Genomic DNA, 19,998 nt, shown 5'->3' with positions numbered 1-19,998 from the left:
ATGTCACTAGCCTCTGTGTATGGTATTAAATAACACTCTGTAGTAACTCTGAATGAAGCAGAATATTTGGAGTGTTCAGTTGAGCTATCAGGAGATGAAAAAAGTTAAATTAATTTAAGAATAGAAAACCAAATGCTTCCGAGTAAGCATCTTATTTAAATGGGATGCACAGAGTAAGAGAGACACTATCATTTTAATGTCTAGTCTCCTTGAGGACTAAGATAAACTCTTTTGAGGTTACACCTGCTTCTAGGTCTATCTTAGTATTTCTGTGGTTTTACAGCAGGGGGTATGAACCAGTTTATCTTTATAAAACAGTAATACTAATACTGACTGCATTGGTAAGAAGTACCTGAGTAGATACTAAATTGATACTAATGAAACTGTGAGATTTTTTGATATAATGATTAATAGCAAAGGAAACAGTATTAATATATTTGACTTTCACATAGATATTTTTTTTTCCTCTTGGCAGAGCAGTTGGTGCTCTTTCAGAGAGCAAGGATTTTGTAGAAGATCTCCTGAAAGGAAAAACTGTGGATTTATCTTTTCAAGGAATCGATCACTTCAGAAATGAAGTTGGATTTGTGAAGTTGGCAGAAAATGATCATACAACTATACTTACAGAAATAGCAGGTACCACTTGTTCATAGAGTTTAAGTGCTTTAAAGACTTTTTGACAAACTGGATGAGAACGGAGCACAAAGATAAGTTGGTGCTAATTTAGTCAACGTTAATTTACCTTTAACAACTGCAAAGGCTACATAACTGATTCCCACCATAGTTCAAAAGGGTATTAATGAATTACAGACAGTACTGTTCTCTGATACCTTTTTATTTAGTATATGTATAAAATGTAGTGCAGGTTTGTAGATGGATATAAAGACTCCATTCTAACTTGTTTTGGTCCAAGTACTGCCTGTGTTTCTCAGCTGATATTTATACCCCTTTCAGTTTGTATATTCATACTTACTGACTTTAAGGGCTGTATCTTTGATGCATCTTACCCAACTTGCAAAGTTACAGAATCACAGAATGTTAGGGATTGGAAGGGACCTCAAAGGATCATCTAGTCCAATCCCCCTGCCGGAGCAGGACCACCTAGATCAGATCACACAAGAACACGTCCAGGCGGGTTTTGAACATCTCCAGAGAAGGAGACTCCACAACCTCTCTGGGCAGCCTGTTCCGGTGTTCTGTTACCCTTACTGGGAAGAAGTTCTTCCTCATATTTAAGCGGAACCTCCTATGTTCCAGCTTATATCCCTTTCCCCTTGTCCTGTCATTGGATGCCACTGAGAAGAGCCTGGCTCCATCCTCATGGCAGTCACCCTTTACATATTTATAAACATTAATGAGGTCCCCCCTCAGTCTCCTCTTCTCCAAGCTCAAGAGACCCAGCTCCCTCAGCCTTTCCTCATAAGGGAGATGCTCCACTCCCTTAATTGTCTTCGTGGCCCTGCGCTGGACTCTCTCAAGCAGTTCAGTTACATAGTTCTCTCTTTTGTGTTCGTGCTGAGTAGAGCACTGAGAGACAGTGATGTTCTTTCCTCTTCTGTGGTCTGGGAAGTCTTTAAGTTTTGTTTTTCCTGCATGTTGTACATATCACTCTTAAATTTCAGTGAATTAACTGTAGCTTACCACTCCCACGTTTATAAGTGTGTGTATATACACACACACACACGTATACGTGCATAGGTATGTCTATGTGCTTTATACATACAATTCCATATATGTGTAAAGTAAAATCTAGACTTGCTCTGCACCCCTGGAGGATAAGGGGAATTCAGGAGAAGGACATGACTCATCTGCCAGAGGAACGGAGTTGGATTCCATGCTGCTTTAGCCTGAAATTGTTTTTGGAGCAGTTGTGGAACCAGTCTGTGGCTTGTTCAATGTTAATTGCCCACTTTTAGCGATTAGGAAGTTACTGAAAGATGTGGCAGGTACATGCTACTATGCATCTGTACCCATATGTTCACTTCAGGAGAAAAACTCTCAGTTCTCTCTTAATGGTGGAGCCAAGGCCACTGCTTTTGCCAGTCAGATCAAATGCATCCGAAGATACAGTTCAAGTCAACAGGAATCTGTAAATTAAAACGAGTATAAATATCAGCTGAGAAACAGCAGTCAGTACCTAGACCGAAATAAGGTAGAGTGAAGGTTTTTATCTGTCTAGGAGTCTGTACTTAAACTGTGTTGTTTACAGATGTCAAATAAAAATTCTCAGAGAACAGTACTGTCTATGATTCATTGGTGTCCTTTAAAACTATCCCAGCAATTCCAATGATTCCTTGGAAAGACTCTTTAAAAGAGTTTTTCAGTATTGATGAATTATCTTTTGTGCTCTGAGGAATGTGAGGTCACATCATTTTTTAATAGTGCAATAACCCATATAGGACATTTTGCAGAGTAGCAAAGACTGCTGCTGTCATGCTACCTCTTTGCAGTCCAGTTGAGAGAAAAAAATTGAAAAAGACTTTATTAATACAGTGCTTTCTCTAGCAATTAATTAGTTTCATTTCTGAAGTGCCTTTAGAAAATGTTTAGTATTTTTAACTTAAGTTTTAAAGAAAGGTTGAATGGAAGACTGTGAGCTTTACTAAATTGCTTATGCTGTGGTTGGGCAATGTGTTTTTATTTTAAGCAGTGCTCGATAGAGAAGCGCGGCTAATATTCACTATGGTAGAAACTGAACAGTCCTTACAGTTCCAGAGAGGCTGTGGTTGCCAAATAATCCCGTAATTATTTCAAAGATTGAACCAAGTATTTCTTCAGTCCTTTAGATGATGTGCTTCCTTATCCTTGTCCTTGAGTTTGGCTTTAGATTTCTTTTAAAGTGACAGAATGTTGTATGTGTGCGGTTTATAAACAGCGAGATAATTCCTGAACTCTATTCTCTTTCAGTACCTCGTGTGAAAGGAGGTGAATGGTTTCTGTAGTGACAGTAACTTGTGATTCTGAGTTTGTAGTTAAGAACTCCAAAATAATTGAAGTTGCTAGACGTGGAGAGCCAAATGCCTTTTAACTACAGGAAATAAAGGAGTTTGTTACCAGTGATTTTCTACGTATCTTAGACTAGTGAACCAGATTTTGATCAGAATTAGATCAGATTTCAACCTTTGTTTTCCAGTTTGACAGCCCTTCCTAGTAGACAAACTTATAGTACAGTCAAATTTAGCAAACATGCAAACCCATGTTTTCTTTGTAAAGCATAACTACTGGTACTCACTGGTGAGCACTCTTTGCTTACATTAGGACTACAGCAGCATATTACTATTTTCACTTAACACAGCTGCTTAGTAAAAACGTGTCTTATTTCAGTGCTTACTTTTGCCAACCCAGTGGATCGTTTCTTGGCCTTAGGCCTGTTGTTCAGTCTCTAGGCTTACACAGTGATGTTTGTTTCATCTGGATTTAGCTCTGAAACAGGGTAGGGAGCCGAACATTACCAGAAGAAAATGGTAAAATGACTGACAATGTTTAATGGGTATGACTTCAGGATATAACTATCTCAACCTTTCTTAGTGACTGTCATAAATGTAACTTCTGAATTGCTGCTGATTTCAGAGTATCTTTTTGTGTCTTCTTGGAAGCGCTAGTAGTATTTCATAATAGTTAACCTATAGTTCATGAAAGCAAATTCATTTTTTTTATTGATGCTTGTGCCAGAAAAAAGGATTTTAAATCTGTAATTATGTAATGCTGAAGATTATGCAAGTGTGTTTCACAAGTTAGCTTAATTAAATACTAAATTAGTGGAAAGGCCAGGTGTGAGTAGGAAGAAAATGAATACGCTTAAGTAGTTTCTATGTATGTCTTCAATATGTATGAAGGGGTATGTCTTCATTAGATTAAATTGCAAAGAATTTAATGTAAGCATCCTCGTAAAAATAGGTAATATCTTGTTAAACAGATGTCTGTGCTGGTTTTGGTGGGGATAGAGTTAGTTTTCTTCATGGTAGCTGGTATGGGGCTGTGTTTTGGATTAGTGCTGAAAACAGTGTTGACAACACAGGGATGCTCTAGTTACTGCTGAGCAGTGCTCACACAGAGTCAAGGGCTTTTCTACATCTCACCCCACCCCACCAGGTAGTAGGCTGGGGGTGCATGAGGAGCTGGGAGGGGACACAGCTGGGACAGCTGACCCCATCTGACCAAAGGGATATTCTGTACCGTATGACGTCATGCTCAGCACATTAAGCTGAGGGAAGAAGAAGGAAGGGAGGACGTTCAGAGTGATGATGTTTGTCTTCCCAAGTCACTGTTAACGCATGTTGGAGCCCTGCTTTTCTGGAATGGCTGAACACCTGCCTGTCAAGGAGAAGCAGTGAAGGAATTCCTTGATTTGCTTTGCTTGCATGTGCAGTTTTTGCTTTACCTATTAAACTGTCTTTATCTCAAGCCACGAGTTTTCTCACTTCTACTCTTTCAAATCTCTATCCCACTGTGAGGGGACTGAGCTGTGTGGGGCTTAGTTGCTGGCTGAGGTTAAACCACGACAATCCTTCAAGGCAGTGCAATTGGAATATGAAATAATATTAAACAAAAGAATCCATATGAACTCTTCTAAACTGATGAGGTAAACAGGGGAGTTGTTAGGATTCTCCCCCTTCCCCCAAGCATATCGCATGTATAATTCCTTTAACGTAAGAATACACTTACAGAGTTTGTTGCAACACAGTTTAGCTTGCACGCAGTTTTTACAAAACATTAGCAAACAGTCCTCTAAGGGCCAAACCTCCTACTGAAGGTGTTGCATTTTGAGGAAAAGACCATGCAGTGCTTTCTGGGCTGTACTTGGCACCATAAATATACTTTGTAATGTAAAGATTCATATCAGCAGAAATGTGGTGTTAAGTTTGTTTTCTGTAACGCATTTCATATGTTAATTCAAAACAGGCTGTATGTCAAAATTACTCCTAGTATTCCTGCTCTGTGGATCGTGTCCTTAATACACAAATTTAGAAAGATAGCTGCAAGAGAAAATATTGGAAACTCTTTTCTGCTGGGCTGCTATTGTCAGGATCTGTTTGAAGATTGCTATCAGCTCTTCATGTATACTGCTGTGAGGTTATATATGTTTGACAGAAATTAATTGTCACATGTTTATTCTGACTCCCAGTACAGCTCGCCTGTGACATAACTGGTGTCCCTAGAAAACTGCAATTTTAAAACTGAAGCTGGCAGAAAGAAAAAATGTGCAGTATTGCCTGCAGGATGTTAATCATTCTATTGTCCATGGAACAGTAAAGAGAAATCACTTCCATAGCTGGTTTGATTTTTTGCAAGATGTAAGTTTAGTTTATGATAGAATTTTGCTACTTCAAGATTATGTTTGGTTTCTGCTCTGCTCTAAGGTGAATTTTGACTTCATGTGTTGTTTTGTGTTCTACATGACTGTCGAAGTAGAAATGTTGATAACACAAGCAATAGAAAATATATGAAGTTAAATTAGCTTCTGGTAAGAGCCCCTTTAGTTCCATAAATTATATGGAAATTTGTTTGATACCAATAATGTCTGAACATGGTACAGCGTTATAATGGTAAGCGCATGTCCGCTAATCCCAATGTTAATGTAAGTTTGCCAGAGACAAAAGTTTGGGAAAAGCAGAGCTAATATGGATCTTCTGTTTGTTGTGATTTGCTAGTTAATTCCCAACAATCCATTAAAAGACATTGGCATCATAGAATTATGTACCAGGAGTAGTGCTAAACTGTTATGACAGAAGTTTGAGGAGTATTTTAGTCACTCTTTGTCCAAGTCTTTTTAGAAATCCTGAGCTAAAAGCGACACATACGTTACAAAAAAACTTCTTCATTTCTTTTGCTTTGCTACACTACAGAATATTTGAAGTACTAAGTGAATTTGAAAAAGTTATTGAATCGTTTGGATAAGGTTTTCATTTTGATAATTATATTGTAAATGCTATTTGAAGCTGATGAAAGTGAGTAAGTGAATGCTGCCTTTTACGCACAGGATTTGCAGATTTTGGCTTTATGGATGAATGAAGCACGTTGTGGCCTGACCACGAGGGGGAGCTTGTATTTCGTGCACGAAAAAGAGACTCTTCTGTTTGTGCAGATAACCATTTCATTTGCTTTTTGGTCCTTTGTTTTTAAGAAATGTTTGTTGGGTTAAATATTTTAGTACAGTTAGGACGGCACTAGACAGACATGTAGTACACCTAGCTAGTCATTTCCTATAACTTTAGTTTTATATAAATGACATTTAGTCTAATCTTACTGAATTGTTTTTCCTAACAGTCTGTACTAGAGAGAGAAATGGAAAGTGAGTCATAGTGCCCATCTTCTCTAGGTACCTACAGCTTTACTCAAGCATCAGCTGGTATTGCCACCATACCAAAGCAGTCTGGCTGCTTTTGTTGTGCTGGGGATTTGTGCAGTCTCATGGTGAATTCAGCTGTGGTTAAATTAACATTTTTAGCTTTAGCAGCTGGTTTTTAACCTATTCAGTGTGCCAGTGCAGTTTACTGTATAGCTGTATGACCATCGGCACAAAAGATCGGAGCAGTGGCAAGCACGGGGCTGGAGAGGAACAATCTGTTTTGGCAAGGATGGTGGTTTATGACCTTCTCTAAAGATTATGAAAACACACATTCAGTCGCTATTTTAGAGTGACTGACGTGGCCCTGACTTCAGAGAGTCCAGGGAAATAGTTTAATTCAGTTAATTTAGTTCACTTAGTTCCAGATGGCTGAAGCTAAGATAAATGAATTTTGCCTCTTGTCAGTTATTCTTAAGTCATTTCACATGATGAAAAAACTGGGAACTCAAAACTGTTGTGGTTTAAGCCCAGCCAGCAACTAAGCCCCACACAGCCGCTCGCTCACTCCTCCCCGCTGGGATGGGAGAGAGAATAGGAAGAGTAAAAGTCAGAAGACTCCTGGGTTGAGATAAAGACAGTTTAATAGGTAAAGCAAAAGCCGTGCGCACAAGCAAAGTGAAACAAGGAATTCCTTCCCTACTTCCCATGGGCAGATGGGTGTTCATCCATCCCCAGGAAAGCAGGGCTCCATCATAGAATCATAGAATCATAGAATGGTTAGGGTTGGAAGCGACCTTAAAGATCATCTAGTTCCAACCCCCCTGCCATGGGCAGGGAAACCCTCCACTACACCAGGTTGCCCAAAGCCTCATCCAATCTGGCCTTGAACACTGCCAGGGATGGGGCATCCACAACTTCTCTGGGCAACCTGTTCCACTGCCTCACCACTCTAAGAGTGAAAAATTTCTTTCTTATATCTAACCTAAATCTGCCCTCTTTCAGTTTAATCCATTGCCCCTTGTCCTATCACTACACACCCTTGTAAAAAGTCCCTCTCCAGCTTTCCTGTAGGCCCCCTTTAGGTACTGAAAGGCTGCTATAAGATCACCCCGGAGCCTTCTCTTCTCCAGGCTGAACAGCCCCAACTCTCTCAGCCTGTCTTCATAGCAGAGGTGCTCCAGCTCTCGGATCACCTTCGTGGAACCATTACCATCATATGTAATGGTTACTTGGGAAAACAAATGTCATCACTCTGAACGTCCTTCCCTTCCTTCTTCTCCCCTCAGCTTAATGTGCTGAGCATGATGTGATATCGTATGGTCACTTGGGGTCAGCTGTCCCAGCTGTGCCCCCTCCCAGCTCCTCGTGCACCCCCAGCCTACTCGCTGGTGGGGTGGGGTGAGAAGCAGAAAAGCCCTTGACTCAGGGTAAGCACTGCTCAGCAACAACTAGAACATCTCTGTGTTATCAACACTGTTTTCAGCACAAATCCAAAACACAGCCCCATACCAGCTACCATGAAGAAAATGAACTATCCCCACCAAAACCAGCACCAGAACTGTAGAGAAACTTGGCTCATCGACAGCAAGAAGAAAAGCGTGCTCTGACATTAAAAGTGGCAATGTTCTGCTATCTCAAGAATGTAATTATCTGTCAGCAAATATATCTATGCTGTATTGTGTGTTGAGTATAACCAGCAGTAAAAAAAAGCCCAACTATTCTTTTTTTGATTTTGTTACAAAAGCCAAGGCACCTACCTGCTGATGGCGCTTACTTATGTGAAGGACTGATTCCAAAAGACCTGAGTGTTGTTCGTGCCTTTTGATGTTACAGAGTTTACTGCGTGCAACCTTTTCTCACTCAGCTTTGCAGCACATTACAGTTTTCTTTGGTTTAGGCCTCTTGGCTGGACAAATGCTCACAACAGGGGCAAACGTTTTAGTGAAAATGATCAGTCACTATTACGGCCTGGGATAACGCCAGTTCGTTTCACGAGTTTACACTTCCAACAGGTCATAGTTATTAAATACAGTTTGCTCTGGAGCTCAGCGTTTTATTAGTTGCATGGGAATAGTAAATGCTGTGCTATTGCCAAATCTCTTAGCTGACCTTTTTTGTGTCCCATCACAAGGAGAAGAGGCTCAAGTAGATGCAAGAGCAATAGGCTGGTACAGGGGACTGGCTTTGGAGCACTGTATTGCAGTGCCTCTCCTGCCCTTTGACTCTGCTACTGTTCATGCAGGGTCTTAAGATTTTCATCGTGGAGGAAGTCAGAAAGAATATTTTCAATTTGCTAAGAAAAATGTGACTTGGCTTTATAATGGCATTTTCAGGAAGGTACAGAGAGGGCAGGTACAGAGGGAAGAATAAGAGTTTAATAGAAAGGAAGTCGGGGCAGCAGGAATAAGTAGATCTGTTTGTAAGGCAAGGAGAAAGTAAATCCTATGGGAGGATTTTGGCATTTACAGACCAGGGAATCTCTAATTTGCTGTTGTGTAGTCAGGTGGGACTTGAAGCAAAGTTTTAATTGTTGCAAGGAACTTAGTCAATTAGTAGGGAGATTGAAACATCTTCAGTTTGTCATAGTATTTTATCTTTGCACCTTGATGTTTATTCTGGTTTTTGTTCTCGCTGCGGTTGTGTATGTGAAATATATAAACCAAACAAACCATATGCGCCTGACTCTGAATCTGCCATTTAATTTCTCCTTGATTGTTTATTATGAGATGTTTTCGTTAACATCCTTCCCTCTATAGAACACATGCAGTGATGATCTAGTTAAAGGCCACTAAGCACTGCCGTATTATTTAATGAAACTGGACATGCTGGTCACTGTATTTATCACCTTTGTTCCTCTAAAACGCCTGTTTGAAATCTCCACATTTGTTCTATAATGCTAAAAATGTCAAGTATGGCTCTCTGAAAGCAAGGACAGCAAATGAGTTTAGATTTTCATTTACATTCTTCGTATTGTGCTGCCGAACACTGACTAATGATAACTCTGATAAATACCTCATTAAAATGAAGCAATAGATATGTTTTTTTGTGTTTAAAATATACTCTCACCTGCTTCTTTTTGTGATTATGACAAACTTTTAGGAAGAATTGGAATGGACTAAAACCAGCAAAAGAACCGAATTTCAAGAAGTCCTACCTAATTTTCTATTTCAGTCTAGCACTTTGAGCCTTCATCATTGTTTGTCTTGTAAGGCTTACCTTATGGGTTGGCATCTGTGCACAAAGTGGGGATTGCCTGGTCCAGCTGCTCCTTGGATCCTGCTTTATGAATGAGCACATATTCCTTCTGTACGTGTGTATGGCAATGAAGAGAAACAAATCAACACGGCGTACTGCTGACACACGTTTGAAATAACTGTGTAGCTCACTGATGTGGTACAGTGCTATGGTACAGTGGCAACTCGCTGTAGAAAAGCCAAAGTAGTAGATAACCAAGTAGCAGTGGAAGAACCAGCGGGAAATGGGTTTGATGCTGGTTTACCTTTTGGTGCAGCGAAAAGCTGACTATTTGCAGAGAAATGCTAGTACTGATGGGGAGAAAAAATAGCCTCTTTTCATATGGAGAGATGAGAAGCAAGACCTTTCCTTTTTCTTATATCCTGGAGATAAAAATCACCAGCAGATGAGGTAGTGACTGACCCTGGTTCAGCCACCATTTTTTTTCATCAGAGACTGAGGATTGCTGAGGTGTTCAGGAGTCAGTAGTTTTTGTCAGGCAGCAGCCAGGGACACTCCTCAGGCTGATACTGTCCTTCTTCATAGTCTTAACAGTAGGATGGTAGAGAGTTTGGTGCTTGATACAGCCTTTGACTATATATTCCAAGCATAATATGATATCTAAAATATTTTTTTTTAATTCGTGACACTCCAATCTGGTGACATACAGTTGAGGTTGTGATAAATATTAGCATCTGAAATGCTTCAAGTTCTTCACTGGCTTGGAAATTAGGTTTTGTAAGGCTTCGCAAGCGTGTTATGCTCAGTGCTACTAGAAAGGAAGGATGAGCAGAAGAGCTTCTTTGTAAAACCCAAACTTCTGCTCACCAGTAACCAACAGGATACTCTTAAAGAACAATTAAAGACTTAAAAATTTGAATATGACTCAACATGTCAGTTACAATTCTAAGTTATCTATGCTTAGCTTGTCTTCAAGTGTGAAGTCAAAAAATGTTCAATAAAGAGACAGAATACTGTTTCTAAATTTCAAACCTTTTAATTGAGGGAACATGGTTTAGAGTCAAGCAGAAATTAATAGACTGGAAGAAAATGTACATATGTAGCAGTTCTCCATATATAATGAAATTTTGGAAAAGAAGATGGTCATTTGTGTTATGGAATATGGCTCAATGTGTAATTTTTCTATGACTCATTCTGTATTGATCTAGCTGTTGAATTTTTGAGCCTTTCCAGTATACAGCTGTTCTGGGTAAGTTCCATATATCACATTTCAAGTCTAATTACGGGGAAGCAGTTGTCTAATGGATTCAGCTGCATCTAATGCAAGAGACGCAGATGACATTCAGTAGTTTTGACATTATAAAAATAAGGTACAAAATGGTATTGAGATTACTTCAAATTGCATGAAAGACAGTCTGAAAGCTGTCCAAAACTTTATTCCAGGAAGTCACTGAGCTTGTAAAAATAGCCTTAACTATTCTAGGGTATACTTTGAAGCTGCAAACATTGGTCAGCCTGAAACTAATAAGGGAAAACACAGATCTCCTTTGACTTGTCAGTCTAGCTAGTAATGTTGATGTCTGGGGGAAAGATGGCAGATGCTCATTTGTTAAGACCCATGGGCATTGTCTGTGTACGATTCTTGTCACTGACATCTAATTTCTTTCAGTTCAGGCAAGCCTCATCATGAACTTCACCTTCGTGTATTCGCTTAGTCTTCAAATCCATTTTTATGGTGGTCCGTAAGCCTGGAACTTTCTCTTGCCCACGGCATCCATACTTAGAATCATAGAATCACAGAATGGTTTGGGTTGGAAGGGACCTCAAAGATCATCTAGTTCCAACTCCCCTGCCATAGGCAGGGAAACCCTCCACTACACCAGGTTGCCCAAAGCCTCATCCAACCTGGCCTGGAACACTTCCAGGGATGGGGCATCTACAACTTCTCTGGGCAACCTGTTCCACTGCCTTATCACCCTCTGAGTGAAAAATTTCTTCCTTATATCTAATCTAAATCTGCCCTCTTTCAGTTTAAAGCCATTGCCCCTTGTCCTATCACTACATGCCCTTGTAAAAAGTCCCTCTCCAGCTTTCCTGTAGGCCCCCTTTAAGTACTGGAAAGATGCTATAAGATCACCCCGGAGCCTTCTCTTCTCCAGGCTGAACAGCCCCAACTCTCTCAGCCTGTCTTCATAGCAGAGGTGCTCCAGCCCTTGGATCATCTTCGTGGCCCTCCTCTGGACCCACTCCAGCAGCTCCATGTCCTCCTTGTGCTGGGGACTCCAGAGCTGAACACAGTATTCCAGGTGGGGTCTCACAAGAGCAGAGTAGAGGGGCAGAATCGCCTCCCTCGACCTGCTGGCCACGCTTCTTTTGATGCAGCCCAGGATACGGTTGGCTTTCTGGGCTGCCAGCGCACATTGCCGGCTCATGTTGAGCTTCTCATCCACCCGCACTCCCAAGTCCTTTTCTTCAGGGCTGCTCTCAATCCATTCTCCACCCAGCCTGTACTTATTCTTGGGATTGCCCCGACCCACGTGCAGGACCTTGCACTTGGCCTTGTTGAACTTCATGAGGTTCTCACAGGCCCACCTCTCCAGCCTGTCCAGGTCCCTCTGGATGGCATCCCTTCCCTCCAGCGTGTCCACAACACCACACAACTTGGTGTCATCTGCAAACTTGCTGAGGGTGCACTCAATCCCAGTGTCCATGTCTCCAACAAAGATGTTAAATAGCACTGGCCCCAGTACTGACCCCTGAGGAATACCACTCGTCACTGGCCTCCACGTGGACATTGAACTGTTGACCACAACTCTTTGTTTGAGTGCGACTATCCAGCCAATTCCTTATCCACCGAGTGGTCCATCCATCAAAACCATGTCTTTCCAGTTTAGAGACAAGGATGTCGTGTGGGACAGTACTTGCTTCTCCATTTCTTTTAAAACCCTTCTTGTGGCCACTTCTTCAAAGAGCTGCATGGATATTACTAGCATTACATTATCTTTTAACCTTCCCGTGCTCTCAGGAAAAGATTTCCCTTTGTTTCTTCCCCCCTCGCCCTCCATCTACTCAGATTTCTTTCTATTTTGATAATCTTTGAAGAAGGAAACATTGTGCTAATTATGTTTGTAAGTCACCTGAGCCAATAAAACGTCACACTTTCCCGAATTGTCAAATACTGCAAAACTAGGGCTGTCTGTAGGACCAGCAAGCGTGGCCAATCTCTTGAGCCTGTGATGTTTAATAAGTCTGTGCCATGACAAACCTGTGCGAGAAGTCTGATCACCATGAGAACATGTGTGGACACACACACACACACACGTAAGTCTAATAAATTTCAAACTGCAATCTCTGACATTATGCTTTCTTTCCTCTGACCCAGTTTTTCATTGTTTTTTCTTGATTAGAATTTCCAGGTATGAAAAAAAAGATCAGTTTACAAAGATAAATGCAAGCAGATATTAAACAAAGCTGTTCAGCACAAAATCAAGATACGCAGGCCATGTGGTTTCAGTTCAGCAGGGTAAAGTGTAGGTGCCCTGCTGTCCCACTGTAACACACATTTGTAGTGCGAAATGATCAGTCTACCCAGTTGAAAACACTGGGTTTAACCCTGTGATCAGATGCACATTGGCAAACCACTGGTCAATAAGTCTTGGAAGAATGGGCAGGCATCCAGGAATCAATACAGGGAGGAAGTTAGGGCATGTAGGGAGATAATCAGGGGGGCAAAAGCCCAACTGGAGCTTAGACTAGCCTGCTCCGTAAGGGACAACAAAAAGTCCTTCTATAAATACATTAATAACAAAAGGAGGGCTAAAGATCACCTCCAGCCCCTACTGGACACAGGGGGTACGTTAGTCACTAGGGATGAGGACAAGGCTGAGGTCCTTAATGCCTTCTTTGCCTCAGTCTTTAATAATAAGGCTAGTAGTTCCCAGGTGAGCTGGCCTTCGGTGTCTGAGAGCAGGGAGGGAGAGCAAATCGAAGCTCCTGTGATCCAAGAGGAATGGGTCAAGGATCTGCTTCTTCGGCTGGATGCCCACAAGTCTATGGGGCCTGATGGTATCCACCCGAGAGTCCTGAGAGAGCTGGCGGATGTCATTGCCAAACCCCTGTCCATTATCTTTGGGCAGTCTTGGCTCACTGGGGAAGTTCCGCTGGACTGGAGGCTGGCGGATGTTACCCCCATTTACAAAAAAGGGCGGAAGGAGGATCCGGGGAACTACAGGCCTGTCAGTTTGACCTCGGTGACGGGCAAAGTCATGGAACAGGTTATCTTGAGTGCTATTAATGAGCACATACAGGTTAACCGGGTGATCAGGCCCAGTCAACATGGGTTTATGAAAGGCAGGTCTTGCCAATCCAACCTGATCACCTTCTATGACAGGGTGACCCGCCTGGTTGACGAGGGAAGGGCTGTGGATATAGTTTTCCTTGACCTCAGTAAAGCCTTTGATACAGTTTCTTGTAGTGTTCTGGTTGAGAAACTGATAACTGCTGGCCTGGATAGGCACACCCTCCTTTGGGTTAAAAACTGGCTGGATGGCTGGGCCCAAAGAGTGGTGGTAAATGGGGCTAAATCCAGCTGGAGGCTGGTCACCAGTGGGGTTCCCCAGGGCTCAGTGCTGGGTCCAGTTCTGTTTAACATCTTTATCAATTACCTGGATGAGGGGATTGAATGTACCCTCAGTAAATTTGCGGACAACACCAAGCTGGGAGGCTGTGTCGATCTGCTCGAGGGTAGAAAGGCCCTTCAGAGGGATTTGAACAGACTGGATCGTTGGGCTGAGGCCAATGGCATGAGCTTTAATAAGGCCAAGTGCAGAGTCCTTCACTTGGGGTATAAAAACCCCAAGCATCGCTATAGGCTTGGGGAAGAGTGGCTGGAGAGCTGCCTGGCGGAGAAGGACCTGGGGGTGTTGGTTGACTACTGGCTTGATATGAGCCAGCAGTGTGCCCAGGTGGCCAAAAAGGCCAATGGGATACTGGCGTGTATCAAGAATAGTGTAACCAGCAGGAATAGGGAAGTGATCCTGCCCCTGTACTCGGCACTGGTGAGGCCGCACCTGGAATATTGTGTCCAGTTTTGGGCCCCTCGCTTTAAGAGAGATATTGAGCTCCTGGAGCGAGTCCAAAGAAGGGCAACTAAACTGGTCAAGGGGCTGGAAAATAAAACTTATGAGGAGCGGCTGAGGGAGTTGGGGCTGTTTAGCCTGGAGAAGAGGAGGCTGAGGGGAGACCTGATTACAGCCTACAAATACTTGAGAAGGGATGGTGGGGAGGTGGGGGAAGGGCTCTTTACATTAGTGATGGGTGACAGAACAAGAGGAAATGGGTATAAGCTTAGTCAGGGGAGATTCAGGTTGGATGTTAGGAAGTATTTCTTCTCTGAAAGGGTTGTCAGCCACTGGAATAGGCTGCCCAGGGATGTGGTTGAGTCCCCATCCCTGGATGTGTTTAAGAATAGGGTGGATGATCTACTTAGTGATATGGTTTAATGGGGATTAGGGATGGTTGGACTCGATGATCTCTAAGGTCTTTTCCAACCTAGAAAATCTATGAATAATGTTGGAAAATAAGCAGGCCATTGGATGCATGGAAATACAGGCACACCACAACTAAATTACTTAATTTGAACTTCCCTACCTCAGTTTGAAGAATCAGCAAATATTTATTTGTAGTTGTCTGTTTTGGTATGTTAATCCGTTGTTCAGCAGCATTTGTGTGCACAGCTGCACAACAGCTTCGTGGGGATTCGGTGTAAATTTAGAATGTTTTCTGCAGACACAATTTAAAAACATTCAAGTAGGAGAGCTGTGCTTGTATGTAGACACATAGCTATAGCTGTAGATAGAATCATAGAATCATAGAATGGTTAGGGCTGGAAGGGACCTTCAAAGGTCATCTAGTCCAACCCCCCTGCAAGGAACAGGGATATCTCCAACTAGATCAGGTTGCTCAGGGCCTCGTCCAACCTGGCCTTGAACGTCTCCAGGGATGGAGCATCCACCACCTCTCTGGGCAACCTGTTCCAGTGTTCTACAACTCTCATGGTAAAAAATTTTTTCCTAATATCCAATCTGAATCTACCTCCCTCTATTTTAAAACCATTACCCCTTGTCCTATCACAACAGGCCCTCCTGAACAGCCTCTCCCCATCTTTCCTGTAGGCCCCCTTGAGGTACTGGAAGACCTCTATAAGGTCACCCCGGAGCCTCCTCTTCTCCAGGCTGAACAGCCCCAACTCTTTCAGCCTGTCCTCATAGGAAAGGTGCTCCAGCCCTCTTATCATCTTCGTGGCCCTCCTCTGGACCCTCTCCAACTGGTCCATGTCCTTCTTATGTTGGGGGCTCCAGAACTGGACGCAGTACTCCAGGTGAGGTCTCACGAGGGCAGAGTAGAGGGGAAGAATCACCTCTCTCGACCTACTGGCCACGCTCCTCTTGATGCAGCCCAGGACGCGGTTGGCCTTCTGGGCCGCAAGAGCACATTGCCGGCTCATATTGAGCTTCTCGTCCACCAGTACTCCCAAGTCCTTCTCCTCAGGGCTGCTCTCGATCCATTCTCCGCCCAGTCTGTATTTGTGCCTGGGATTGCCACGACCCAGATGTAGAACCTTGCATTTGGCCTGGTTGAACTTCATGAGGTTGGTACGGGCCCACCTCTCCAGCCTGTCGAGGTCCCTCTGGATGGCATCCCTCCCTTCCAGCGTGTCGACAGCACCACACAGCTTGGTGTCATCGGCGAACTTGCTGAGGGTGCACTCCATGCCACTGTCCACGTCACCGACAAAGATGTTGAAGAGGGCCGGGCCCAACACGGACCCCTGAGGGACGCCACTCGTGACCGGTCTCCACTTGGACATCGAGCCGTTGACCACTACTCTCTGAGTGCGGCCATTGAGCCAATTACTCAGATACGTAGGAGGTCTGTAGATCTAGGTACATAGATGTATAGATTTAGATACCTAGATCTATAGATCTATATAGCAGTTATGCTTGGGTAAACACATATAACATACCTAGGGTGATGGGGGGGAGAGAGAGAATAAGCACAAACTGAAACACAGGAGGTTCTGTCTGAACATCAAGAAACACCTTTTTACTGTGAGAGTGACTCAGCACTGGCACAGGTTGCCCAGAGGGGTCGTGCAGTCTCCATCCTTGGAGATATGCAGAACCCATCCAGACATAGTCCTGGGCAGCCAGCTCTAGGTGGCCCTGCTTGAGCAGGAGGGTTTGACCAGATGACCTCTGTCAACTGTTCTGGTAGGTTATTTTCAGCATCTGTCGTAGTAATATGACCCCTATTTATTGCCATTGCATAAATGCTTCAGAGGTTTTAATCTAGTAGTCCTTTCAGCATCCTGTGAGTTAGAATAAAGGTTGGGCTAATTCTTTTTTGTAAAATACTCCAGCATCTTATACGTGAGGAGCGAAGGTTTAAAGAGAATTTTCAAGTGGGCCTGTTCAAGAGATGGCATTTGGGTCTTTGATTTCCTTGGCTTCTTTCAAAATGCCAGCTTTAGTTGCATGGACTGTGGAGTCTAAGGCTATAAATCATATGCAGCAAAGAAAGAGAAGTGAATTTTGATCTCCAGGTTCCAAGTGAATACTCTGAGCTTCTTCTAGAACTTTTCTTTTGCAAAGTAGTGCATAAACTTGTAAAATCTCTTCCTAAGTGTATTTCGAAGTAACTCACTTACATAGTTACTATAGAAAACAAAAAGTGGTAAGAGGAAGGACTCTGGAATGACATGTTAAAGAAGCATGAGCTGGCAGACTTAACGCTAGCCAGCTTTAAATGCCTATATTCCTCGCCTATATTCCTCTTCTTTGGGCCTTCTGTTTTGGTTTTTTTTTTCAGCCAGCTATGCTGTCCACTTCCCAGTGCAATGCATTTTCTTCCAGGTGGGAGAATAAAACACTGACTCTTTCTGTTACAGTTGAACCATCAAGCCAAAGAAATAATACACTGAAATGCAAATGCATTGTTATGGTAAGGGTTGGTTAAATTCATGTGATAGGATTTTTTTTTTCCTCCACGCTTTTCATTTTAGTTCAAGGATAGTGTAAGTCAGCTAGGCCTACAGCTAGTGAAAAACTGAAGTGGTATTTGCAAAGGCAAAAGGAAGTTTTTGCAGTTTTTCTGTTTTTCAGTAATAGAAATATTCTACCTCCTGGTATTATTTTGCCACAGGTTTTATCAATTTTATCTCAACTCTTTTTTAAAATGGTAAGAAATTTTTCATATAAAGTATTTCAGCTAAAAGAAATATGGAACATAATTCAAAAGTTATTCTGAAATTTATTTCTGAGTGTCATGGTTTTAGGCCGATCCAGCAACTAAAACTCACACAGTCTCTCCTTCTCCAGTAAAGCGGAGAGGAGAAAAATATAATAAAGGGACTGAGGGTTGAGACAAGAACAGAGGGAGCACCCACCAGCCATGGTCCCGGGCAAAACAGACTTGGCTTTCTTAAAGCAAAACAATTTATTAACAGTTACTTAAAAGGACAAAGGGAAACAAAACCGGTTACTTGAGAGGATAAAAAGAAACAAAGCTAAATCTTAAAACTGACACCTTCCTTCCCCGCCCCCCCCTCCCCCCGGCCCTTTCCTTTTCCTCCTGGCTCTGCCTCCTCCCCCCAGTGGTGCAGGGGGCAGGGACTGGGGGAGTGCAGGTCAGTTCATTCTGTGCTGTTACTGCTGCTTCTTTCTTAAAGGAGGAGGAGTCCTTACACCCTTTTCCCCTGCTCCAGTGGATCCCCTACCCATGAGGAAAAATCCACAAACTTCTCCAGCGTGAGTCCAGCCCACAGGAAGCAATCCTTCCCCACAGATTGCCCCAGTGTGGGGGCAATCAAACCATGACACTGAGAAATGAAATATTACATTGGACAGATGAGCTGGGAAATAGGAAACTAGGTCAGTGTAATAGAGTTGCTTTGGCCTGGGCTATGGGCAGATAAAAGCATGCATTAAAAATAGAAAATTAGCTTGAAAATGAAGCTTAAAAAAGCAAGCAAAATTCATCGGCATACCTGATGTGTTCTCTAATTCTGCCATGCAAATCCAGTGCCAGAACTTGTAGCTTTCGATTTCAGATTTCCTTTGGTCTGAGTGGGACGTTACCCAAACACAGATCATAGAGCTCACCACGGAACAGTGCTTCTGAAGAGAGACAATTCTGCCTGAACATCAAGAAACACTTTTTTACTGTGAGAGTGACCTAGCCCTGGCACAGGTTGCTTCCGGAGTTTTCCTGAAGTTTCCAAAACTTACAGTAACTCCTGAACAGTTCTAATGTCAAGTTCCTGTTTTGATAGCAAAGCAGACAGCACGGACAGCTTTCTAATTGCCATTATTTTAGTAAAACCAACTTAGTGACCCATCGTAACTGCAAATATGAGACTATTTTCACCTGAAATAATACGTACCTTTGAAGTTGACTAGAAATCTTTTTGCCTTTAGTACTCATAGTTTTTTCATGTGAAGGAGCTGTGACTCACAGTTGAAAGCACATTTTTAAGTGTTCTATCATGTAATATCTTTGTACCTCTACGTTTTTCTCCCCCCTCAGAGACTATGAAGAAGATATTTCAAGAAAAGGGCATCTTGGCAGGAGAAGGAAGAGCTTTTAAACCACATCTGACCTTCATGAAGTTGTCAAAATCGACACAGCTACGTAAGCAGGTGAGCTCATGTTTCACATAGCTCAGCAGCAATCTGTAACGTTTAATTTGGAGACGAACAAAGGATTTGCTTATCTATAGCATCATACTTTCTACTTTGTGACCAGCTGGAGAGGTAAGACTTGAAAATACTGATATCTAAAGAAAAAATCTTGAGTACATCTACCATATCAGTAGTCCTGCACTGTACTTTAAGTTACCACTCTTGATATTCTCAGTACAGTAGTATCATGGTCTGTTTTCTTTTGTGAAACTATGCAGGAGCACAGGGTGAAAGTACGTGTTCAAAATGACAGAATTAGTATTAGGGTGCCGATTATATGCAGGCAGTTTGTTGGGATAGTTTTGGTTTGTTACTGTGTAGGAGGAAATAAGCAAATATACAGTGGAATTGGTATTTGGGTTATGGATAACATGCAGCCTGTCAGTTCCCTCTGTTGAATATGCTTTGGTGAATTTCAGGGTGCTAATGGGACATGGCTTCTATATTCACTCTGGCAGGCTGTTTTCTTGCCTGTTTATTAGCTTTTTTGACAAAATACACAAATACATTAAAGTAGGTTATAACTGTGATTACAAATATATAGAAGCAATACTAGCATATCTATTTTTGTATTTCATACTAATTTAACAGTAATATTGTATTATTTAACATAAGGTATATTGCCATATTTTTTTTTTGCTGACACCGTAGAGAATGTTCTACGTGATTCTTTAACATTGACCCAGAAAATAATTCTCAGAAAAAAAAAAAGTGAGAATTAAAGTACATAATATGAACATTTAAGTTGATTTTTTTCCTTAATAGTAAGCATTA

General features: G+C 42.2%; 1 protein-coding gene across 1 annotated transcript in view; it reads left to right on the top strand.

The window, feature by feature from the left end:
- AKAP7 (A-kinase anchoring protein 7) overlaps positions 1-19,998 on the top strand; it is a 97,391-nt gene that overhangs the window by 15,100 nt on the left and 62,293 nt on the right. Inside the window, exons 5-6 of the mRNA XM_086632079.1 lie at positions 476-636; positions 19,070-19,182. Of these exons, the coding sequence (XP_086488205.1) occupies positions 476-636; positions 19,070-19,182 (274 nt within the window). The remainder of the gene's footprint in view (positions 1-475; positions 637-19,069; positions 19,183-19,998) is intronic.

This window comes from Tauraco erythrolophus, chromosome 2, assembly GCF_009769465.1.
Source record: "Tauraco erythrolophus isolate bTauEry1 chromosome 2, bTauEry1.pri, whole genome shotgun sequence".
In the NCBI taxonomy this organism is placed as follows: Eukaryota; Metazoa; Chordata; class Aves; order Musophagiformes; family Musophagidae; genus Tauraco; species Tauraco erythrolophus.
Note: the sequence above shows the minus strand (reverse complement) of the source record. Positions and strands in the feature narration are given on the sequence as shown.